Raw genomic sequence first — 25,909 nt, 5'->3', positions numbered from 1 at the left:
TAGAAAGGCGTTTCATGGATGATGCATGGGCATTCCCATGCATTTACCCATGGATTCTGGCACATTCCCAGATTTACTAAAGCTGAAAAAGCCTCAAAATCCTAATATCTCCTCGTTATTTCATCTTTTCATGTGTGCTGCAGAAAGTGGAAAATGCCTCTAACGACTGTTGTGTCCTCTCCTGCACAAAAACAACACTCCCTTTAATGCAGGCACCCTTGCACTAGGGTGCAAAGGAGGTTGCATTGGCACTAGACAGCACACACAGTGGGCCCTCAGAAGGAGAGAGCAGAAATGCTCCCTATAATTGTAAATATGGAGCATGTCTGCTCTCCTCATTTGATGTGGCACATCACCTTTGCTTGGTGCCCTGCTATGCATGAAAGATTGGTAAATATTCCCTTTCAGTTTTCTTGTTGGGCGGGGGAGCATTGACCATTGCATGCGCTTTTATGTGCTTTTGTATAACCAGTGAGCCAGGTGGAACTTGATCACAAATGTACACTGAGCTTCCTGGAGCATGTTTCAACAACTTCTCAAGGCTTGGGTTGACGACCTTGACTAGCTCCTGGAAATTATCAGCCTTTGAGTAAGGAGAGGTACTGTACTGATATCTCAGTTTTTAAGAGTATCTACTAGGAAATTGTCCCTGGTCTGTAAAATGAGCATCTTCACGTTGTGATGGTTAGCAGCCCTCTGAATTACACATGATTAGTGGTGGTGCCATCAGGTGGAGAGGTCTTGGTTTAGTAAGGATCTAGGTCTGGTTCACTGGTGAGTAAGAGCATGCAGGGTAGGAGAACCATATTTGCCAAGGCAACCCTTCCTGTCCAGTGTGGACAAGGGTAGGTTTTTCTAGAAGGCCAGAGACCATGTTTCCTGAAAAAACACCCGTTTGCTTTCAAAATACTCCTAGATATCTAGAGGGGAGAACATGAGCCTAAAAGTCTGTTAAGAGGAAAATGTTATGACTTGCTTTGGTACAATTTATGCCCAGATATCATTCCAAACACTTCTAGCTTCTGGTAGCCATTAGAGGGCCTGTGCGAGTGTACTGCAGATATAACAATACATCATCATACACATACAACAATATAGCATATAGGGAGCATATCTCACTCCCCTTCATTGTGCATAAGACTTGCAAAGGGCTTGATTGCCAGGGAAAACAAGGACGAAAGGGGGAACCTCTGCCTTTGCTCCCCAATGTACTGGTGATCTGAGATCACCCTCCCAGTTTTCAGTCTTGCAGTGGAGTTTAGATATAGAAGTCTAACCCATGAGAAAATCCCTTCACTGTCTCGTAACCATTTCAAAACAAGAAACAAGTAAATCTATGTCATCATTCTGAACCTTTTTCCATGTCTGTAGAAGTTACTGCCACATGGGCCCAGGTACCCCCACCATTAACATAAAACATTCATGAAACAATCTGCACAAAATTACTGCAGTGCTTCTGGTTGGAACAAATTGGTTCTAATCAGGGTTAATGAGTTGTGGGAGGACTGAATGAAGTCGATTAGACAGTACCTTTCCCAATACTTTGTTGTCTTAATTTAGTATGGATAAGGGGAGATAGGAAGATCGATCCCCTTTGCATCTACCTGACTTTGGTAACACAATAAATATGTCTTCTGTTGGTAGGGGAAGCACACCTTTTGAGGGCAGCCAGATACATATCAAACAGGTGTTGTCCTAGTGCAGTTGGGTTAAGTTTTATAAAATTCTAATTGCAATCCATTGTAGCCCTGAACTTTCTCAGAAGCCAGCTGTTCTACAGCGGAGTTAATTTCTGCCAACATGAGCAACGGTCTAAGTCTGGAGACAGGTCTTGTGTTATGTATGACAACTTAGTTATACAAATGTTATAGTGTGTATCATAGCGTAGGTCTACCCAATTTATGTTTCGTTGTGTGTGAAGAATATGACCTTCCAGATGCCTAATTGTTGTAATGGCTGCTTGAAAGCCTGTGTTTGAGTTTATCTTGCTAAAAGTCGACTATCCCCCTCGGAATGCTGCAGTTCTTCCATGTACTCTTTATAGCCATGGGAGCTAAATCTGGCTCTTACCCTGCTGTGCAACCTTTCTTTGCAAAAAGTGAGTGTTGTCAGACGCTACACTGCTATGTCCAGGGTGTCCAACTCCGTCTCCGAGGGCCACAGTTGGTTGCTCAATGTTGTTTGAATACCTGTTGAAGTGTTTATGCAGACACCTTGTGAAAAGAGCTGAAAGGTCTCTCACTCGTTAACTATGCCCCCCTGAGAGGCTGCATTCTTCAGCTAATGTATGTCTATAGACTGCATCTAGTAGAGCAGAGAGTTATTAACAACTCAAGAAGCAGGGGATATGGTCAGAGATGGTCTTAATAAAATACTCCACCCCTTGGATCACCCAAATTATATGTGGTGCAGAGAAAATCAGATCCACAAGGGTATGTAACATCAGCAGATATGGATAGTGGGAATATTCACTCAAGTGTGGGTGCCACAGCCCTTCTACTCCTCAAGTTGCTTTGAGTTTTTCCAGGAAACCGTCCTGTGAAGTGGTGTATGTGACGGATCTAGATCTGTACTAATACACAATTGAAATCACCCCCTATTAAGAGGGGGTGGTAGGGAACTGCTGTTAATAGGGCTAACATGTTGTCCAGACAGTAGTACTGGACCAGTACTGGGGCTAAAACTGTATATCTTCCTACCATGTAACATCTCATCCAGTTAAGCACTCGGTTCTTCTGGACTGATTCGTTGTGTTTTGACCAAGAATGAAATTTCAGCCCTTATCCACACTACAACCCCTCTGGCATATGCACAGCATGTGGTGTTAACATATGTCCCACTGCACCCAAGCTTAGGTTTCTTACCTTCGTATATGGTAAAATCCATCTCATGGCATTCTCACACATTCCACATCAAGATGTATTTGCTCATGTGGGCATTGATTGGAAGCAGGATACCCAACATACCTCCCCGCTTAGTTCTGCCACATCTCAGTTTTCATCACATAATACCTCAGTTTGGTTTATCCTTCAGTCAGAGTGGGGCTAAGGGCCCACCAAAGTAAATGACTGGACCTCATTATTCCTCCAGCATATTTCCACTTCCTGAAAGTGAGCAATTACCTTCAACAGACCCAACTTTAACCTTCATTCAGGGCAGAAATTAGAACCAGTACATGCTCAAACATAAAAGGCTGTCTTATTCTTAGGGGTCTGCAGCACAGCTTGAAATAATACTAAGAGGCTCTTAAATTCCCCTTCCCTTGTGGGTGTGGGTTGAAGCTCCTACAGATTGCTATTAACTATAATAGTTTATGTAGCTATAGAAGGGCAAGCATATTCAAAATGAGAAGCTGCTGAAAAGATCAGGGAAGTTGACCGAGAAGTGATAGAAACTACTTTCAGTTATTGACTATAGCTTTTAAACTTTATGTAACACATCTATACTATCTCCTCTATAATTTCCCCTGATTTAAATCTCTTACAAGATGCGAGTTCTTTGCAACATAAATAAACTCAAATGCATGCACCAACACTATTAATTTGGGTCTTACAAACACTTAAATCACATCAAGTGCCTTGATCATTGATTAACAAAACAGCTTTCTTTCTTCCTTACAATTTCACTGCAAGACAAATAATTTATAAAAATGAAGCATCCTGCACTTTTCTGTTAATCCAACAGATAAAGCCTTTTTACATGGCTAAATATACACATTTGGGCCCAGATTTACTATGATTTTGTGTTGGGCTGAAACACTTTTGTGGCGCAGCCCCCATGCAAAGCCACTTTGTATGGTTTACTAAATACAAAGTAATGGAACGCAGGGCATAGTACTGCCTTGCGTTACTTTGTGTCAGGTAGGCGTTATTTGGGTGGAGCATGGGTGTTGCAATGCATCCATGCATGTATTTTTTATGCAATCCCAGATTTACAAAGACTTGTAAACCTGGGTTTGCGCCAAAATGGTGCACCTACCGCACAGAGGCATAACAAGGATAAATATCTTTATGCCTCCTCCTTACTTCGTCTACATGTGCTGCAGACACAGGAATAGGACTCTAAGGATTGTTTTTGTGCAGGAAGGTACTCTTTCCATCACAAAAACAAGCTAGCCCGTAACACAGGCACACACTGCACAGTGCTAACACGCTTAGAGTGCAGCTTTTGAATTTTACTGCTAGGGTAACAGCAATTCTACTTTCATGAGCACTTCTTCATGAACTAATCATTTCATGCATTCACACCTTTACGAGGACATAATTATTCACTCCTTTGGGAGGCCATAATTATTCATGGCCTATGAAGCTCTTTGAACACCTGCTTCAATGTTAATGAATAACAAACAATGTAGCAGGTGTTTAAGTATATAGTGTGGATGTCCTGTGTGTTCATCTATCGTGAAAAGAAATTCTGAACTCACTAATACCACAAATGATCCAGTAGTCTCACAGGACTGAGCGTTGCAAGTAATGCATGGAGGGCTTGTCGGTTAATGGCCACCAGGTCCTCGGGTTCAGGTTGCTAATGCTCTGATGTTTTGTTTCACCCTTGCGACTTCAGCACCCGTGGGGCTCTAATCCGCCCACTCACACTAGAACAGTTAGCTTCCACATGGGAGGGCAAAAGAATTCATACATAAAGACCAAGATTGTGGAGTCACACAGTGCTCAAAATAGCTGTTAGGGAGCATCTGTCATAGTTGTATCTCTTTCTTATATTCCCATTAGTGAGAAACAGCATTCCAAAGGTCTCCTAACTCCACCACACAGACTGCCCTCGGTGAATGATCTGGACCAGTATCATTCTATCACTCTCCCCTGCACAGCTGATTCCCTAGTCTTGGGTGCACCTTCAGCTGCAGTGGTCCCCTTCAAGGAGGCGGTGGGAGATCAACTTTGCTCCTGTGCAAATTTATGTTGCAGTTTAGTGTTCATTCTCGGGTACTGACAATTGTACTGTAGTAAGTGTTGTATTGCACCTTGTACTCCTGACAAGGCCCCAAAATGCATTTCGGTGGACACTAGCTCACCAAAGAGTTGGCTGTGATTGGTTAGATGATGCTGTGTTTTTAGTGTGGCTCGTATGGTAAACATTTTGGTGTAAGTGTGATGGCCACAGGGGTTCCTTTATCATGCCACACATAGCTGCAGGAAATGGAGTGCAAAGGAGTGAGACGCAGATTTGCTTACATCTGTATGTACTGGCAGAGATTGATTCAGTATGCGTTTCTAGAAAGGCCTAAATGGGAAGATCTTGGTGCAATGATTGATGGCCATCTGCCTAACTCTCGGGTAGAGTGAAGAGAGAAGAGGAGTGAGAGGTACATTTGCATATCCTCATACATACCACATTTGTGTCAGTGACCACCTCTGGTTCGTAGGTAGATACCATCTGGTACTGTACTAGTGTTACATGTTGGGTAGTAGCCAACACTTTACTGCCCTCCAGAATTCCAGGAATTATTTGCTGTTACAGGGCACCTGAGTTCCACTTAAGTGCATGGTTTAAGCAAAGAATGTCCAGAAAAGTGACAATCTACAGTGCAGGTTTTTTCAGCTTACACTACTGAACATCCACTTATATAAAAGATGTAAAAGATGGCGTAAAACCATGGATGGGCCTCTGGGCATAGAAAAGTGCCTTGAAGGAATACAGTGGACACATCTTATACACAGTAAAGCACTTGAAGGTGTAAAGTGTAGTGATGGTGTAATTGCCTTCCTGCTGCATTCTTGGTAGTCTTCGGATAAGGTAGGGTGGTGGTCCACGTAAAATATAATTAACAATCCAGATACAAAAGAACCAGGAAGACGGTGGTCTGTAGATTCTGCTTAAATATAAGTGAAGGAAAATGTGTCTGAGGGCTTGTGCAGTGATAAAAGTATTTCTCACATTGGGAGGGAAAGTTCCTGGGGGCAGATAATCATAGGCTGGTAATTCTCTAATGTTCTGCAGTTGAGTATGTTAGTTTTGGATAAGCTAAGTTTCAGATGGCTGATCAGCATGCACTGTTCCATGGTTCAGAGTTGAAGGTCTAAGAGCCTAGGTCCAATGAGTTTTTCAGCTTGCGGATGATCTGGAGTTGTCCATGCTGCTGTAGCAGGTTAAATAGAAGGGTGTCAGGTGCAGTAAACCAGCAAAGGTAACCGAGTAAGAGCAGGATAGTGATAGTGAAGCCTGGTTCACACCCCAGACTCTGTAGAATAGATGACGGGGAGGGGAAAGAGATAAGGAACACCAAGACTATGCTTGATCTGTCAGAGAGGTATGGGGATATCCAGTCTATGATGATTCCATGAATGCCATGATATTCTACCTTCAGTAGTAGAAAGGGGTGGTAGACTTTATCAAAGGTGATAGACAGCACTAAACACATAGCTAAACAAAAATCTAAACTGAGGAAGGAAGCACTGTAGACAGGTAGACCAGCGTGTAAAACCACTATTGTAATCACAAATACACTTGAAATAATGCCCTTTTATACAGTACTATTTGCATTTGTTCTGTGAAGCTACCTATAATGCTGCTTTTAGAACGTGCCCTTAACCCATATTTGTTCTAGTTGATTGGTCATACATATGAACATGTTGAGCCGCCTAGCTTGGCTTTATGCATGGCTGCTTTCATTTCATGCTTGACAAGCACTGTGGAGCAGAAAGTTATCTGGCCTGATCAGCTTTTTTCAAGTGATTGCATACATTTTATTGACTTTTTAAAATCCCGTACATGTGGGAAATGTACAATAACTCACCTGTTGCAGACATGATTGGTCCAAAAGCCCTTGCGAGAGACCCCAGGGAGCGGAGGATTCCCATGACAGTTCCTTTCTGGCTAACAGATCCTAGATAAACATTTCAAACAATATTCTTAATTAAGTAAGGGATGATTAAGAAAACATGCAGTTAATTATCTTTATGACACAGCAGCCTCTTGTCTTGGAGTGACCTGTAACGAGTTCACAGGAAGCTACTTAGATTCTTCTTCATTTTCATTATGTATTAATTATAATCTAGTTGTTATTTATATTCTACTTCATTTCAGTTCCATAAAATAAACGTTTGTATGTAACTTAGGCCTAGATTTACAAAAGGTCTGGGCCGCTCATGCGTCACTTTTTTTTTTACGCTTAAGCAGCACAGGCTGCTGACCCATATCTACAAGGCCACGCAAAGCCACTTTGCGTGGCTTTACATGGCCTTGACGATATGAGTCGGGGAGGTGTTTCCATGGGTGTTGCCTGGGTGTTCCCACGCAACATCTGTGGATTTTGATGCATTTCCAGATTTACAAAGTTTTGTAAACTTGGGACTGCGTCAAAAGCCTACAGGGTGGCGTAGAAGTGATGCAACGGAGACGAATATCTTTATTCCTCCCTGTTGTTTCCTCTTTCTATGTGTGCTGAATTTTGCAGCACACATAGAAAGAGGAAAACTCCCCTTGGGATTGTATTTGTGCAGGAAGGCGCCCCTTCCTGCACAAAAACAATCATTCCTGCAACGCAGGCACCCTTGCATCATGGTGCAAGGGTGCCTGCGTTGGCGCACGGCATCAATTTGTGCACCAGCGCAGGGGAAAAGGACAGGAATGCATCATATCTCGTAGATGTGGCGCATTCCTGCCCTTTTGTTTTGACACAGGGCAGTGCCCCAAGAAGTCTTGCGGCGCTGCCCTGCGCCAAAACATTGTAAACCTGTCCCTTGGTTTGGTTTTAGGAACTGCAGGGCCCAGTTCTCTTGAACATTCAGCGTGGTGAAAGGCAAATCTTCTCCTGCATATAGCCATGTAAAGGTTCAGGAACACAGTTATCCTCTTAGCAAGGGAAGGGTCTGTCACTGAGAATCATTGTGGTGGTCTCAAACGTTCCATTACAAGACGCCTCTGGCCCTTATGTATCGATGCATTTCCCCAGACACACAGAATGGGTAAAGTTCTGTGTTAAGTCAGATCCTCTGTGTCTTACTCCAGTTTGCATCCCATGTCAAAATAGCTAATACAGCGCGCAACGCATCAGAATGGAGTTGCGTCACAGGCACCCAGATGGGCAGAAGCTTTGGTCCTCCACAATATAAATTCCCACAAAATTTCTGCCATCACTTCAATCTCACACATTTAAAAAAAATCTGGATGGGTATTTGCATCACCCTGTACGAAGAGGTTCTAGGTCTTACCATATATATTCAGTAACTGTAAGCTTCAGTACTCAACATGCAAGCATTTAACACATAACTCACAATAAATGATGTACAAGTAGAAAGCTCAGAGTTGGAACATTTACATCACACTTGAAAGAAAACACATATTCATTTTAAAGAGATGGCCAACACCCCCCACCCGCACGAAGACCAACAGTGAGACTGCACACTGAAGTATCTCAAGGAGCATGTTGGAGCCATGGTGGCAGTAATAGGGTCGCCAGATGTGGCTGGCGTTATCGAGCAGGAATTGTTGAAACCACTCGAGTAGCTATTATGCTTACAAAGTTCACTGGACGTCTTGCAAACATCTCTCAGTTTCTAATGTAGGTTATGAAACATAGTCATTGATGACCGTGATAAACAACCTTTCAGTCACTACTGAGAAGGAAGACTTGAATCAAGATTGTGAAGACACCCTTGTCTGGGGAGCTCTAGATTGCCTTTGCAGGGATTTTGTTACCTTATATGACAGACTATGGGGAAACATAAGAGACAGCTTAGGCGTTAGAAGGATGAGTGCAGTCAGATGTGAAGACACGTGTTACCAAAGCACTGGAAAAAACATGAGCAGAGAAGTGAGATGACTAGCAGAAGTCCTGTTTACCTGGGAATGCAGAAATGTAAAAGGAATGGGGTCAAATACACTAAAGATGAAACTCGGGCAAGATGCAGTGGTACATGGCAGGATTTCACATTGCAGGGTGGGATTTACATGATAGGGTACTTGAGGTCACTGGCATAAAAGTCACTTAATGTCAGGGCTGGGTTGCCAATCGTGCACTCAGAGGCTGAATGCGGCCTTGCGTGAGTGTGGAAGTCAGCATATAGGCATGTAGCTCATAGTCAATAATGGAAATGGAGAACAGAAAACACTCCCTGGCCCAGGAATGAAATACAAACACAACAGATGTATGCTTAAACAGCACACAAACGCTGCCAATAAATATGTGCCTAGAACAGTGCAAAGTGCAAAGCTATGCACTCCTCATACCACCAAAAGTGCAAACGTGATGTGTCTGAAGCGCCGTGCGATGTAAGCTGCTCCTGAAGCCACTGGTGCTTGCTCAGTTAGGCACTAATTACAATGCACCACAGTTCCTATGGTCCCAGCTGAAATGCACTGATGAGGTGTCCATGTTCTGCTGTTGTAAAGTTGAATATTTGTACTATCTGCTAATAGTATTTATGCGCAGGCTCTTAAATAACATGTTTGTGCTTCTGCTATGGTAGTAGCATTATACATGGTCTCAAAACCTACATGTGTTGAGAAAATACAATCACGGCCTCGCCACTGTATTAGCAGCATTCAGGTAGTGTGTCTGGCTATGTACTTTCAGACTCAATTGACCATCCTGAGGAGGGATGGAGAAACAGAAAGGTTTGTTTTAGCTTCAGCCCATGAGATGCACTCAAGGACCTGTCCTCAAGGTGGACCAGGGGAGACTCCTTCCAAATAAAAATATATATTGGTCACTAGAGACCCCTATTAGCTTGTGTGACTGACTATCATCGAGATGGGACAAAGTAATTAATGGTGTATATATATCTGCAATTCCTGTGCGTTCATTCATAAATAATAGAAGGGGCAGTAAAAAAATGAAAATGAACACCTAATAGTCATATTTTCCAGAAATGTGTAAAATCAAATTTGTGAATGTAATTTTCTAGGTGTGTATCCAGAAATGCCATTTGCTGACATAAGAACTTGTGTGTGCGGTTGTCATCAAAACACAACTAGAGCAGCATGTCAAGTTTGCTCCCTGAAATTCCACTGTGCAAGTATTGCTTGTTGCCTGTGTGTCTCCTTGCTTTCTTCTTGTTCTCCTACAGGACCTTGTCCTCCACAGCTACATATTTGGTCAGGCTTTTGCCACAGCTCTCTCCTCAGGCATTTCAAAGTTTACTCATACCTGTCCTGAACACTAACTTGCTCATCCACATTCATCAGTGTTCATCTGTGTTCAGCAGTGCTTGTGGACAACACCTCACTGGTCACTCCACAACCTTCCTTACACATAAGCTCATTATTCTATTCCACTATTGTAAAAGCAACTTGCTGCAAATAATTCGTTATGTTGTAAATATACATAATTCACCAACATTAACCATACCCAGAAGATTATCACAGAAAGCAGTTATGGGTATGCTAATCTGTTCTGTAAATCTCTAAATATTTGCACTGAATTCCTCTTGGCTTCAGCGCATACACATCTTTATTTTGCTTTTTCACCTCCAATTTTTTTACATTTATGAAATAGGCTCTTGCTGAAAAAAATTGAGGAGGCCGGAGTTAGAAGTTGATGTAATGGGTGTTTTGCTCTCAAGCACTCAACAACATCTCTGCTTCCTTACCCACTCCGGATGTTAAAGGCATCAACACAGGTATGTGATCACTTCTCATGAATGTCCAGAGATCTGGGCTTGACAGAAAGCTAGCTAATAATCAGACAACAGATACAGATCAAAGGCAGATCTGAGAAAGTCATCAACCTCAGTCATTTGACATGTAATGGCAGTGTTGTTTGTGTGTGTCCCTATCCAGATTGCCCTTTGCACTGAGGGGGATCAGACAGAATATCATCGGTGATAAAGGAGAGCACAGGAAATGGACATAGGAGATGTCATCAGTGGTCTCCAGTACAAGCAGAGTTGCTCTTAGGAGTCGGCCGTGACAGAAAACAAGATGGAGGCGCAGGGCTTCCTCCTTGACCAACCCAAGATGACTGATGTGAGAAGAGGTCTGATGTGTGAAGACGTTTGAATGGTGACCTGATTAAATACAATGACTGAGACAGAAGTATTGATGGAACTGGTCAGAACTTGGCAGCGCCATAGCTAACTGAACGATAACGAGTAGTGATATGCATTTTTACACCTTGCTACTCAGCTTACGAAGAACACCTGCAGAGAAGAGATGGAGGAACAACTGTTGGGTTAACAAGAGATAGGTACACTCTTGAAATACATAGCCGCCTTCCGTGTGGATCTACAAACCAAAACTGGAAACAGTGAGATCAAGACAGTTGAGGAGAAAACGGGAAAATGACCTGGGCAGACTGGAGGATGACAGCTTGGGCGCAGCATGCTGACACTCCCACGAGGAGGCAATAAGAGCAAGAATTTAATTGATATAGTTAATAGTGCTCCATAGGTCATATTCTACCAAAACAAGGTCATTCTGAATGGGAAGGAGTGACTCCAACCACTGCTCACGGGATTGCAGACAGAAGGACATACAATATGGGGCTACCCTAGATTCAAGCTATTCTGGGAGGGGGTGAGATGCAGGATCTCAGAGGTTTTAGAAATAACAGTAGATCTCGCACCACAGTTGATGAAATTGGGACTCTGGGAGAATCGGACTTTGGACAGATACACACTCCTTTTCTGTAATGTGGCGCTGATGGTAGGTCGCCGAGATTTGATCCGCAGGAGGGGCGTCGCCACACTACAGACAGTGCAGGAATGGGAAACCAATATAGATTGGGGTAGGAGGGCTGAAAGACTGGTGCATGAATCCAGAAGTTGTTGCAGAAAATTTGAAGAAGTGTGTGCCCCCTGGAAGAGACCGTAGGTACCAATCTGCAACGTCAGACAACAGCAACGGACGTGGGTGGGCGTGGAGTGTAGGTGTCACTCATAATGGAAATCAATAAAAAATATATTGAAACCTGAAACACCTTAGTTTATGAATCGGCACCAATGCATCAAGCAACCTACATGAGTACAAAATATCTAATTTGGGTTCTAGAATATGTATTCACATTTATGATGATGAAAGCAGCAGAAATATTTACTGGATGTTACTGTTAACCTTTGAAATGCCAAGTAAGTTATAAACCTTTTGAACTTACCATATGAAGACACTATTGTAGATAGGCAGGGCACAACAATGGCAGCCGCTGTAAAAAATAAACCATATCCCATATCATGAGACAGTGCAACACAGTTCGGGTCCAGTGAAAACAAAGGTTTGTGAGGGATGGTCTTGATTATCAATGCATAGTACAACAAAGCCTCAGGGCATCAAAAAACAAATGAAGCAAGAAGTCGGAAGCAACATAAAAAGTAATGTAGAAATCACAAGCTGTTTAGAGTTCAGTGCCTCTGGGCAGGATTATGGCATAACATATTCTGCAAAAATTCTAATAAGCAATTGCTCTGATTCTGATCATAATGAAAGGCTTTATCATTCATTTCTGGTGACTAGCATAACACACTTTGCTAGTGAATTCCAAAACATAAAAGCGTAAGGTAATTTTGCAGTGTTTCTTGCAAAAACGTTCCTCCCAGAGGAAAAGCTTACAAAGTTGGCTGGCGCTACATTGGAACAGCTGGTGTTCCACTGCCAGTTTGACGTAAAGCAGGGGCAGACGGACAGTCACTTACAGCAAAACAACGCAGACCTCCTTGCTGGCATAATTTATTTCAGCAGTGTGATTGTGTCAATAGTAAGGGTGGCAATCAGTGGGCGTTTCCTCCCTGCGAGCACACTAAGGTCCTTCAGCCATAGATGTCATGATTCAATAGATGTGCCTCCCTCTACTAATTGGTGATGGCATTGTATACTCTTTATTTTTAGGTTGAAATCATGCTAAGAAGATCTAGTTGGAGATGAAATGCATATCGCAAACATCCAGCCCTATCGAGATACTGCTAAGAAATGCATCTTTAATTTTATTTGTACTTTTCTAAACAATGGCAACAGCACATAGTCATTGTTACAGAACGGCAAGCATGCTGTGTACTTGTGTTAAAGGCGACCAGAAACAATCAAATGAGAGGACTTAAATCAGCTATGTTTTGAACCGTTCGTGTATAAGCACTTTGAAGTTTCACAATAGAAAAGTAAGCATTCGGTTAACATTTTTATACTCTGTTTAGACAACCAATATCAAGAAAAGCAAGTTACTTGATCGATTTGGTTCTCCACTTGGTGGAGCGGTTAGCTATTGAGGAAAGTATTTTGCTTTAGCACCAGGTTAACATTTACAGATGAGTGACGCATGATTTCCCTAAGAGGAAATATCTCCCCCATGCTTACTCATCTCACAAAATAGTTGCTCCCTCTGTAAGTTACTGCTAGTTTGCTCATACATTAGTTCCTCAAACTAAGGGACATATTTATGAGGTGGTTTGCATCGCGTTTGCACCACTCAATGTGGTACATGCATGACACAAAAGTTAAATATGAATTATGAAGTCGCGCAAGGACACTTTGCGTTGCCACGAGTGCCTTCATAAATCTGGAGTAAAGCAATGCAGCACAAATCACTCCTTTGCCCTATTCTGCCCTGGGAAGGCGTTCCAGGGGCATTCCATGGGTGTTCCCACATAACTCCCATGGATATTGGCGCATTCCCAGATTTACCAGAACTGGTAAACCTGGGAATGTGCCGAAATCTACCTCTTCCCAGCGGAGGCGTAACAAGCAGATATATCCTTATTTCTCCTCGTTCCTTCCTCTCTCTATGTGTGCTGCGTTCAGATGGAGGAAGGTGCCTCTTCCTGCACAAAACCAATCCTGCATGCGTTGCTGCTAGGCAGCCAACAGGGGGCCAACACAGGGGGAAAGGCAGGAATGAGCTATACTGACTTAGATACGCCGCATTCCAGCTCTTTCCCTGTCACTTAAACTTTCTAGAAGACAGGCGAGTGCGAATCTGCTAGGGAGTTGCATCTGAATTATGAATACAACACACAATCTCATAAATATGCCCCAAAGTACTTAAACAAAAATAGGGCAGTTTTTATACATCTGACCAAACAAACTGCAATTCTACATAGTACAAAGTCTTTATCTACTTTAGGAGTGCCTCACCTTAAACTGCATTGTTTTTGTGGTGTTTGCAGGCTTGTAGGTTACCCCAACTGACAACATGGAATTGTTATCTTTTACTGAAAGAGGAACCTCCCTCAACTGCAAAAGCCTTTGGTTCTTAGACAGAACAAGCTGTATATCCACTGAAAAACAACAAACTTGTTGATGCCACTAAATGTTGAGCTTGTGTGTGTTCTCTGTATGTTTTTTTCTGGAACATTCTTCAACAGACAGTCCATCTTGAACAAGTGAAAGGCCATGAAAGGCCATGTTGAGGTGTTCCAAAAGTTACTATGACAATTGAAAGTTTCAAATGTATTTACTCTCAAGTTGCGTACATATATTTTTGTAAATAGAGCATACATGTCCACCAGCTGACTTGCTAAGTACACTAATACAATGTACATCATTTAATGTATTCACTGGCACCTGGCGACATCAGTACATTAGTGTATAAGGTATGTGCTCACATAGGGACAACCAACATGGCAAAAAATGTGGAAATACTTGTTACATACAGTGTTTCACTATGTGTGTTTCTCTTGCTTTACTGATCTGACCATATGCTTCTTAGCACACACAACAGCAATAGGGCCCCAGTTGTGAAAATGTCCTGTGTTCTTTCCTCATGGTGGTTTTCTTTCCAACAAAAGGCAGTGAAAACTCCTGCTTTCTTTTCTGTCTGAACTGCTAAAAAGTGCCTTTCCCTATTAAAGGGACCATTATCATGCTCTTATACCAGATTAGTATATTTGTGAAACTATTAAAGACTAGTTGCTGCCAAAGTGGCATGTGCCATGTCTAACCTAAATGTGAAACGTTTACTGTCATGGTTGAGGACCAAAGGTGCGCTGTCGCTTAAGTGTGATGATGTCAAAAGAGTTATCATGCTAGGGTACAGGTTGTGGCTTGCAATATGGTTGGAGTGGTGCACATTTGTATAACTGCAGCTATGGAGTTCTTTAAAAAAGGAGTAAATATGTTGGAAAGTTAGTAAAGAGTTGTACATATTTCAGTACCTAACTGTAGGACGATGGCTCTGTATATACTATATCAAAGTGAGATATAGTGTGCACAGAGTCCAGGATTCCCCAGAGGCTTGACAGAGGCTAAAGTAGATAATACTAATGCTCCCTTTTGTGGTGGTGTGGTCGAGCAGTTAGGCTTATCAGAGGGTAGTGTAAAGCATTTGTTGTACACACACAGGCAATAAATGAAGCACACACTCAATGACTAACTCCAGGTCAACTGTTTTTATATAGCAAAAATATATTTTCTTAATTTATTTTTAGAACCACAAGATTCAAGTTTCAGGTAAGTACTTAAATAGATTCGTATTTCACACATGTATCAACAGTACTTTGTTTGAAATCGATAAGAAATACAGATTTTGAAGTATTGGCAACAATCTGTTTTAAAACTTGATTCATTGCAATTTTCAGAAACAGTTCCTGGAGGGAAGAAAAGTTAGATTGATTTGCAGGTAAGTACAACACTTACAATTCCAGTCTCCGAGGGTTAAGAAGTCGTCAGGTCGGGGTTCAAGTTAACCCCAAACACCCACCACCAGGAACACAGGGCCGGCCAGGTGCAGAGGTCAAAGTGTAGGCAAAATTAACATGGGCTCCTATGGAGAATGGGGGCACTCTGTTTCAGATCTGCAGGCAGGTAAGTACCCCGGTCTTCGGAGGGCAGACCTGGGGAGTTTAGAGGGGCATTGGGGTGGCCACAAGTAGGCACCGAACATACACTCTCAGTGGCAATGGGGCAGCCGGGTGCAGGGTGCAAACAAAGTGTCAGGTCGCCAATGATTCTCTATGAGGGGACACCCGGGGTCACGCAGATGCTGTAGGTGAGGTCCAGGAGGTCGTCTCAGTCAAACCACAGGCTGGACGGGGAGGAGGGCCGCCTGCTGAATGTTTCTTCACCAGAGGTCGGGTTCTCCAAGGCCTGGGGGCTGTGGGTGCAGTGTGTCTTTAGGCGTCAGTTATCTTAGTCCAGAGCTTTTGCGATCAGGGAGTCCTCGGGATTCCCTCTGCAGGTGTCGTCATGGAGGGGTGGAGAGGTCAACCCAGGGTGGGCATTTCCTCAGAACCGCCTGGGGATCCTCTCTAGCGGGTCGGGCCACCTGGACACGGGCTGTGGGTGCAGAGTGGTCAGGACTAACACTTTCAGAGTGGGGTTTGAGTCCTTAGTTGTTGTTTCTTCTTGAACAAGGCTGCTGTCCACGGGAGTTCTTGGTCCTTTCGGGTGCAAGCCAGTCCTCTGTAGCTTGGCAGAGGTCACTGGTCCTGCGGGATGCGTTGCTGTGCTTGTGCAGGTTCTTTGAAGCAGGAGACAGGCTGGTAGGGCTGGGGCCAAATCAGTTGTCTTCTTTCTTCTCTGCTGGGGGTTTCAGCTATGCAGTCCTTCTTCTTGTAAGGTGGCTACGAATCTGGTGAGCTGGGTTCAGGGAGGCCCTTACATCCTGGATTTAGGGGTGTTTCAGGGGTCAGAGGGCAGTAGCCAATGTCTACTGTCCTTGAGGGTGGCTACACCCTCCTTGTACCCACTCACTTTGGGGAGGGGGCACAACCCTAATCCTATTGGTCCCTGTCCTCCAAACCAAGATGGAGGATTCTGCAGAGAGGGAGTCACCTCACCTCTGGACTCCTTAGGAGTGGTCCTGGCTGGGGTAGTCACTCCTCCCTGTTTTCCCTAATTTTCCCGTCGGACTTGATGCCAAAAGTGGGGCTTTGTCCAGGGGGAGGGTGTCTCCACTAGCTGGGGTGCCCTGGGGCATTATAACATGAGGCTTGAGCCTTTGAGGCTCACCGCCAAGTGCTACTGTTCCTGCAGGGGGAGAGGTGTGGAGCGCCTACACCTTGGACAGACTTTGTTTCTGACCACAGAGTGCACAAAGGCTCTCACCCCATGTGGTCAGAAACTTGTCTGAAAGTGGCAGGCTGGCACAGACCTGCACTTGCAGTTTGGCTAACATACAGGGGGTATCTCTAAAATGCCCTCTGGGTGCATTTTTTTAATAAATCCCACACTGGCACCAGTAGGGGTTTATTGTGCTGAAAGGTCTGATATCAAACTCTCTTTGATATGTTAACACATTGACCTTTTGGTTGCCACTATTTGGCCTAACACAAGCTGCTGGTGATGACTCCTATATCTTTCCTCATCTTGCATGTGTCATATTCCATCGGCCTTGAGTCATTAGCAACAGGTTGTGACTATAACTTTCTAGACCACAGGATCTGCTAATGTGTTGCACCTGAATTATCAATGTAACAAACAACAAACTTCATGAATAATAAGGGATAACACAAGGACTTACCAAACGAGTACAGTAGCAGCCCAATTCCCAGCATGACCATTCCATTCGCATAGCCAATCAACAAAAAGGCTGGGATGAGAACCACCATACTCTGGAAAAGATTTTGCAGAATATTGTTTTATTTTTGTTATGCAAGGCATAAAACCATACACTCCAGAGTTAAACAGTGGAAAAATAATAACAGTTTGTCAAATGAATTAAGGGACAACGAGCAATGATGAGTGCACGTACAGATATCCACAAACTCAGGAGACCCCTACAAAACAACCCAGACGCTATATTCAGCATCTCAATCTTGGAATCCTTTCTGTCCTCTCTCACTCTTCCAGTTATGTCAAGTGAAAGATGACTGAGAAGTTGATAAATGATAATTAGAGACCTATGATATTCCCTCCTAGGAAGACTCAGACTCATATAAGAGTTGGAAGGTGCTTATTCTCTGTTTTCCCAAATGGTAGTTTACATTTGGATCACTTGCTTTCAGAATTCAGACTCCCTTCCCAAACAGACAGGCTGTTCTACTTACAGTCTGATATCTCTTAGTCAACGTGACAATGAGTTAATCACCAACTAAGTCCAACTATTAACGAGTCATGAGGATTTACAGTGTTGAGGACACTGTAACCTAAGAAGAAGTATGTGAGAGGCCAAGATACAAGTCCTGCTCCCCAAGCAGTGCCCACCATGACTGCGAAAAGACCCCCCCCTTTATAAACCCACCAGTAGCTCTACCGTGTATCCTTCCTGTCCTATTGTGACATGACTGGTTGGTGTGACTGATTGCCAGACCTCACCCCTTGGTTCATCTTCTTCTAGTATTGATTCCATGTCCCTCTAGGCTATTTCCTCAGCAACAGCATTGGCTCACCTCTCCCTTTCTGGCGCCTGAAAGGCCATTACTGTCCTAGAAGGCTCTGCTACTTTCTTGTCTCAGAGACAACAGCCATCCCAGAGTAGTCAGTCCACTTTTCTCTCCGGTAAAAGGTAAGAAGAATCTCTGCACTATTTACTACCCAGTGTGTCTTGGCTGCAGACACATCTGAATGCTTCTTAAGGGTTTGTTTGAGGGAATATGAACTTTTCTTACGTTTCCCTTTCTGGTAGGATTCTTTCCACCCTGAGACAGCCACCGTACCAACTGTATTCCTGTCTTAACAACTGGTACTTTTGTTTTTGGCAGCTCCCATAATGACTTTAACTTTGGCTTAGGAAAGTCAAATGAGGGAACTGGTGCTAAACAGATGCAAGAACCAGCAGCAAAATATAAAATGTCATGCCACAAGCTTTTCAGAAGGTGGTAGCCCATGACCACTCCTCCTTCTAGAAGTGGACAGAGCCTTGGACACAACTAACCACGATGCTTCATCGTCCATCAATCAAAGGAAGACACTTTGCAATATTACACGAAAAACTGCCTCTGTTAAATACCATCCTACATGTTCAACAACTTCTGCATGTTCAGGAAACAGCCCAGAAAACCTCACAATGCAAGGCTGACTCTACTTACCATTGATGGTCTATCCTCATGTTAAATTGCAAGGTTTTATATTGACTGCCTACATTCCCTTCAATCACTTAAAAAATCTGTAAAACTGAATTTCTAACTACACCTACTCAGGAAAAACAGGCATCTTGTGCTGCCTTTTGACTTGCAGTATGTGTCCAATCACTAGCCCTCTTATTCGTGGCTGGTACAAAATGTCAGATAAAAAGCGAGACACAGACCCCATATTCAGAGTTTTCTTGATACAAAGCTGTTTTGCAATGAATTTAGCAATAAAGGGAATTCTGAATATTTCAGTTAGAGAACATCCTATTAAACAAGCAAAAAAATTGATTTCTATTGTCAGTTTACATGCTTTTACAAAAACAATTATGCTACTATTGGTACACCATAAAAATGTTCTTTACATTTATAATGGATGACGAAACAAAACAAAAAACAATACCCTTTTCACAGCATTGATTTCCGTTCCCGGTTTGATTCTGCGGGCGTAGCCTCCCTGGATGACCGCCATTGTGATTCCAATAAAGAAGAACATCTTGCCTTGCTGCATACTGCCAATTAAAGCAAATCACAGAGCGGATTTCATAACATCATCTATTTTCACTTGTGGAAATCAGTGATAAAGCCAACATAAGTAATTTCATCAAGTACAGAATGGCTCTGAAAATATTCTGATTGGACCCCAGTTATAAACTAAGGTCAAGTCTGTCATGGCAAATTTGCAAATTTAACTTGAGCACTGGTTAACTGTTAGCATGTGATTACTCAAACACAGAGGCAAAAGCAGTGAACGTATTTGAGGAAGCAAATGTAATCACAATTTGACAGTGGTTTCAAATAATTAACTACAATGAGCAAAAGAGCACAGTTATGTTGTCTACAAAACAGAACAGAATAGGGAGAGGCGCCATACAAAAATTCAAAATCTATGATTTTCACTCCTGATATTCTCAAAGGTTTAAAATTATTTGGATAATACTGTAAAGACCTATTTTGGTCTAACACAAACTGAGCACATACACACGGAAAGAGAACAGTGTAGGTAACACACCTGTGAGCAGACAGCCCTCACTTCTTTATCACATTTATGGACTACCTATGGTTCAAGATAAATTCAAAGTGACCAACTACTAGAGATCAATCCTATAAGATAAACATGATCATTTAGAGCCTGGTGGGGCGCTTGCCAGGTCAGCAGAGGACCACCAGCCAAATTCGAGCTCCTGCCAAGCAGGCAAGTTTCTGTGAAGGCGCTGGGTGGCATCTCTCCTGAAGCTACTCAGTTTTGCAGAGCGGGCACCTTAATTTGCTGTGCCAGCTCAGCAAAAGGTTTGTTTCAAGAAACAAACAAAAAACACAAAGGCCCTAAAGCATATGGAATTTTCTCCTGTAAAAACTATGGTCCTGATGCACAAGAATTTTCTCCCTGAATAATAGGGCCCTGACGTACACGGATTTTTGTCATCGCTCTCAGGAGGTAGGGTTAGACCTGTCCTTGCTGTGGTCTTCTCCCAATGTATTTGCCTTCACCCCTCCTGTCTTCTGAATTTTGTTTTTGTTGGCATTAGAACTCTAAAGCACTGCTAACGAGTGCTAAAGTGCTTGTGCTCTCTCCTTAAAACATGGTACAATTATCTTACACCTGATTGGCATTTTTAACGTACTTATAAATCCATAGTATATGTAACTATATATACCCATGGCAAGTATATTAAATGCTACCAGTGTGCCAGCAGCACACATTGCACCAATCAATCAGTACTTGTAGAGCGCAGCTTATCACCCCCGGGTCTCAAGGTGCTGTTCTGGGTGTGCTGATCACTCGAAGAGCCAGGTCTTGAGATCCTTCCTGAATTGCTTCAGTGATGCGGCCTGTCTGAGGTTGAGTGGTAGAGTACTCCATGTCTGGGCTGCGAGGTAGGAGAAGGATCTGCCTCCAGCTGTGCTTTTCCTGATTCTGGGGATGGTGGCCAGAGTGAGATGGGAGGATCGGAGTTGCCTGGCCGGGGTGTAGAAGGTCAGGCGGTGATTGAGGTAGTCTGGTCCGATGTTGTGCAGTGCCTTATAGGTGTGAGTCAGTAGCTTGAAGGCGATGCGTTTGTCGACCGGAAGCCAGTGGAGATCTATGAGGTGGACGGGGATGTGGCTGTGGCAGGAGATGTCTAGGATGACTCTGGCTGCTGCGTTCTGGATACTCTGTAGCCTTGCTTGAGGCTTCTTTGTGATGCTGGCGTAGAGTGCATTGCCGTAGTCCAATTTGCTGTAGACCAGAGCATGGGTGACCATCTTTCTAGTCTTTGGTGGGATCCACTTGAAGATCTTCCATTGGAGACGCAGGGTGTGAAAGCAGGCTGATGAGATGGTGTTGGCTTGACGGGTCATTGAAAGCATGGAGTCCATGATGATGCCCAGGTTGCGGGCATGGTCAGTGGGGGTGGGGCGTTTTCTAATGCGGTTGGCCACCAGGAGTCGTCCCAGACAGAGGGGGTGGAGCCAAGTACGACGATCTCTGTCTTGTCCGAGTTAAGTCTTAGGCAGCTGGCTTCCATCCAGGCGGTGACTGCACTCAAACTGTTGTGGAAGTTTCTCTTGGCTGTTGATGGTCGTCGGTCAGGGAGAGGATCAGTTGGGTATCGTCGGCATAGGAGACAATGTTTAGTCTGTGCTGTATGACGATTTTGGTGAGCGGGGACATGTAGATGTTGAAGAGGGTTGGACTTAGCGAGGATCCCTGGGGTACTCCGGAGCAGGTTTCTTTGTGCACCAAAGTTTACGGTGGGAATCTGGCACTCTGGGTTCTTCCGGTCAGGAAGGAATTAATCCAGTCCAGTGCTATGCTGCAGATGCTGGTGTTGTGGAGTCTGGTGGAGTAGGAGACCCATTTAAGTAGCACTTCAAAGCACGTCTCAAGCCTCCCATTGCAGCCTGTAGTGCAGTTTTAATTATTATTACATTTAATAAGCGTCAACGTTGCATTGAGAATAGATTGGGAAGTCAAGTCTGGACTTAAATTAATTTACATTTTAAATCCGCTCTAATGGTAAATATGGATTTTAAGTCACATTTCTGAACATATTACTTTTAAGAAAGCTGGCATTTTCTTGTCCTAACCATTTGGTGCCTTCTGTCCGTTCCGTGGGTCACATGACTGAATTGCTTAGCTGTTGGCTCTTCCCAGATAGTCATACAAAAGGGGTCGAGGTGTTGGCAGAATTAGCCATCCTGCCAAGACAGTACACACAGAAAGGAACCTGACACCAGTCTTTTGTCACCACAGAATACTTAAAGCCTTGGCAAGGGTAAGAAAAAACTTTCAAGAACCAGAAGTGGGGTTAGCCAGGATGTTACCCCCAACTTTAAAGGCTGGAACCAGGTATAAATGTTGAACATCCTAAACGACCTCTTCAGTACACTCCTGGACCTCTGGAAGACTTCAGAAGGACTGCTGTGTACTCCAGACGACTGCCCTGCTGCTTTAGGTCCACCTTGTTTTCCAGAGGATTGCCCAGCTGCTACAAGTGGACTGCCCTGCTGCTACTAGAGGACTACCCTGCTGTTTGAGGACTTCTGTGCTCCCCAGAGGACTGCCCTGCTGCTTGAAGGCGAGAGGACCATTTCTTGAACCCTGAACTACCAGAGCATCTCCAGGGACTAGTTGGCTGGCCTCCTGTGTGATTTATAGGGACATATAAAGATCCAGAAACCTTGAACCCTGCACCTAGCCTCTGCTGGAGAGAGTCCCAACCTCCGAAGTGTGCCCCCCCAGGTACTGGACACTTAGGTGTAGTGCTGCTCCTACCTAAAGTTGGAACTTGGAAAACGTTTCACCAGAAAGTGCCAGAAGAGCCAAGAGAAAACTGTGACCTACCCGTCACCTGACCAGCCAAAGTGGTATCCCACCTCACGGAGCCCTCTTTGGCTACAGATTGCAGCTTCGTCCTGCTAGAGGTTATGACTTGCAAAAACTTGTCTTAATCTGAAGGTAAGAATCTTCAACAGGCTCGACTGCAACAGGCACCACATCGACTATGACAATCTGCTAGAGCTGGAAATTCAGCTTCACACTCAGAGCTTTTCCCAGCCACTGTCAACAGCACCACCAAAACCTCGTCCATCGGCTCCACAATGATTACAATGTCTCCTCAGAACACAGCCTACTGCCTTGCCCCGCTGAGCTCTACCGTCTTCTGGACTTTTCTTCAAAATATCTTCTAAGTTCAAATTTAAGCTAACACCGGGCCCAATCCATCTTGTGTATCTGAACTCCACTCCACTGCGGTTGGCCTTAACTTTGCACCGGTTTTGCGCAACCAGATACCTGCGGTTAACGCCTTGATGTTTTAGGGGTTAGATGTCACTAAAAAAAACTTTACAAATTCATAATTCCGGTTCTACTAATTGGATTTAATTTGTTTTTGTATAATTCTATTTATGAAGATATTTTTCTAAATTGATGCAGGATTTTTCTAGTGTTGTGTTTTCCCTTAAAAACTGTTTGAGTGAATACTTCACACAGTGCCTTTACGTTATGCCTGACTGCTTCTGTGCCAAGCTACCATAAAGATAGGCACGAGTTAATTTAATGACTTTTGAGGGTTTACCATGAAAATGATTGTGGTTGTTGCTTGAGAAGAGTTCTCACCACCCTCAATTCATTAACACAATTTCTTACAAGGTAATTTTTGATTTCCCTGCCCGGAACACCCATCTTGCTCATAATGTTCCTAGGCTCTGAAATCTAGGGACTGCTGCCCCACCCTAAATAGGGTAGAACCCTGTGGTTTAAGGGCCACCAGGTCAGAAATCTCTGATAGAAGAGCCACTTGGAGGTCCGGCATCATAAACCGTATAATTCGCTCACCTTTAAATAGCGTTTGACAGGATAAGAGGACTGCCAATTTATAGCAGGGTTCCCACTCCACTAAACCGGAAATGACCATCATAGTCTACTCAAGGTTACATGTCTGCATCATGTTTTAAAAGATCTTGCACGAGGCCTGATCCTGTGAGCTACTTGATGTGACACTCTGCTTCTGAAGATCTTTTAGGGGTTTATACTGTACCACTGCAAGCGCTGAGGGTCCCCGATAAAAATACCTATATCCTTCAAGATTTTGATTGCATTCCAAACAAAGGCTTGAACTTTCCAAGCTCCTTCCACACAGGATATCTTTTATACACCACCATATGTTTGTTCAAGAAATCTGACCTCCCCCTCCCATTGTAATTGGGTGTTTATTCACATCTTTATTGTAATGAAAGTTTATGGATACAAATATATGGTGCTACAGTACAACTTCAAATAGTTATCTATCAACATATGGAGAATGTATACGATACAAAATCAAGTAGTATCTATTACATCAAGTCTATGCTTATTTTCCAAAATTAAGAAAACAATAAAAACTATCTAAAAAAAAAAAAAGAATACATTTTGCATTGTACCATGAATAACAGGGCAGGTTTATGCTGCATAAGTGGGCGCTTAGTGGACTAATGCATCCACTCCAGAAACCACTGTTTGACCTCATGGTCACAGTTTCAAATCCCGAGGGGTCCACTTAATCTTTCGTCCATTCCGTGATCGATAAAACGAGTACCAATTACTTGCGTAATAATAAACACCTGTTGTTGTTCATCAAATGATGCACTACGGAGTGCACACGTACTTCACATATACATATATTATGTTATGCTGAGGTCCAACCAGAAAAAAACTGTGAAAATACACTTAATATGCCAGTAGACTTTTTTTTCCATATATTTTTTATTTGCAATTAAATGCAATGACAAGGTACATGTCAGAAACGAATATCAGAGTCTCAGTCTGCACACCAGCTGTAAGCCATCTGCACACATTAATATTATAACATTTGGAATAATTTACAAATCATTACTAAAGTATCTCAGCTAAGCAGTTGTAGTCGTGCAGGGGGTCACCTAGTGTCTAGCAAAGTAACATACCTGTTTCCTTCAAGTTTTATATATAATATCATTACTAACATGTCAGTAGACTTAAACCAATAAACAAACCTCCTGTCAAAGAAATAAACAGTGATACATTGACAGTATCCCAACTTTAAAACCCTATGAAAACCCTTAGCATCCTTACTAATCGGGTTTTGGACAGTGCTTCAATACATAGACTCCCCAGGTTTTCTTTGATGGCGTCTGCGCCTTTCTCCTTGTAATTATAATGCTCTCTGGGACCATCAATATAGTCAATCATGTGGTTTATGATAGGTATACAGTGATTTGAGCAGAAGGGCTCGCAAGTGGTTTGCTTTTTTTTGGTTTAACAGAAAGAACTCAATTAATATAAACTGAGGCCTCCACGTCCTTCCACTTCCCTGTATCGAAGTTGAAGTCCTAGAATCTGAGCTGCGACTTATGATTCAACAGTATACAAAAGACATTCAGCTCTACTTGAGAGCCCCCTATAAAGACAACACCCACCTAATGAAATTTTACCACTCCAGGATTAGATGACATCTACTTAAAGGAAACTCTAACTCTCTGAAGACTGAATTCCATTTGACCCATCCAAAGGAATCTCTGGCACGACACGTACCAAACAGGTTATCTGCAGCAGCCTCAGTAGGAATTCCTTTGACTCTTGCGCAGGCGCTAAATCCTTAGTACTGCACTTTAATGTTCATCTCCCTTCTACCATGGGAAAATACTTCATAAAGTGGCATGATATCTTCTGTGGATGACCAACCATTTAAATAACTCTGTCACCTTCTGACTCTGGATCAGTAATTCAGTCCCTAGACTGTTCTATATTAAAAGAGAGCATGCTTTTACTTTTGGCTTACCAAACTTCACACTCACAAGCTGAAAACAATATTCCACAGTGACCCACCTCATCCACGGAGCAGAAGTAGTGTATTATCTTCTTTGACAATTTAATTGCATAGTCCTGGACATTCAAATACAATGTAAATAATGCACAAAAAAAAAAAAGGAGGGAGCACACTGCGTCACACTCCAGCAAAAAGTTGACCCCAATGCATCTTGGTAAATCCAGTCAGATTCGTTTCACATTAACAAAAGTA

The 25,909-nt window shown here is 43.1% G+C and overlaps 1 protein-coding gene across 1 annotated transcript in view; it reads right to left on the bottom strand.

Moving 5' to 3' along the window:
- MFSD10 (major facilitator superfamily domain containing 10) overlaps nucleotides 1–25,909 on the bottom strand; it is a 172,558-nt gene that overhangs the window by 34,722 nt on the left and 111,927 nt on the right. The window contains exons 9-12 of the mRNA XM_069203516.1: nucleotides 19,294–19,402; nucleotides 17,345–17,435; nucleotides 12,053–12,100; nucleotides 6,755–6,844 (exon numbers count right to left, since the gene is read on the bottom strand). Coding sequence (XP_069059617.1) covers nucleotides 6,755–6,844; nucleotides 12,053–12,100; nucleotides 17,345–17,435; nucleotides 19,294–19,402 — 338 coding nt within the window. The remainder of the gene's footprint in view (nucleotides 1–6,754; nucleotides 6,845–12,052; nucleotides 12,101–17,344; nucleotides 17,436–19,293; nucleotides 19,403–25,909) is intronic.

Source organism: Pleurodeles waltl, chromosome 1_2 (assembly GCF_031143425.1).
Source record: "Pleurodeles waltl isolate 20211129_DDA chromosome 1_2, aPleWal1.hap1.20221129, whole genome shotgun sequence".
Taxonomy (NCBI): domain Eukaryota; kingdom Metazoa; phylum Chordata; class Amphibia; order Caudata; family Salamandridae; genus Pleurodeles; species Pleurodeles waltl.
This window is presented reverse-complemented; position numbering and strand designations above follow the sequence as displayed.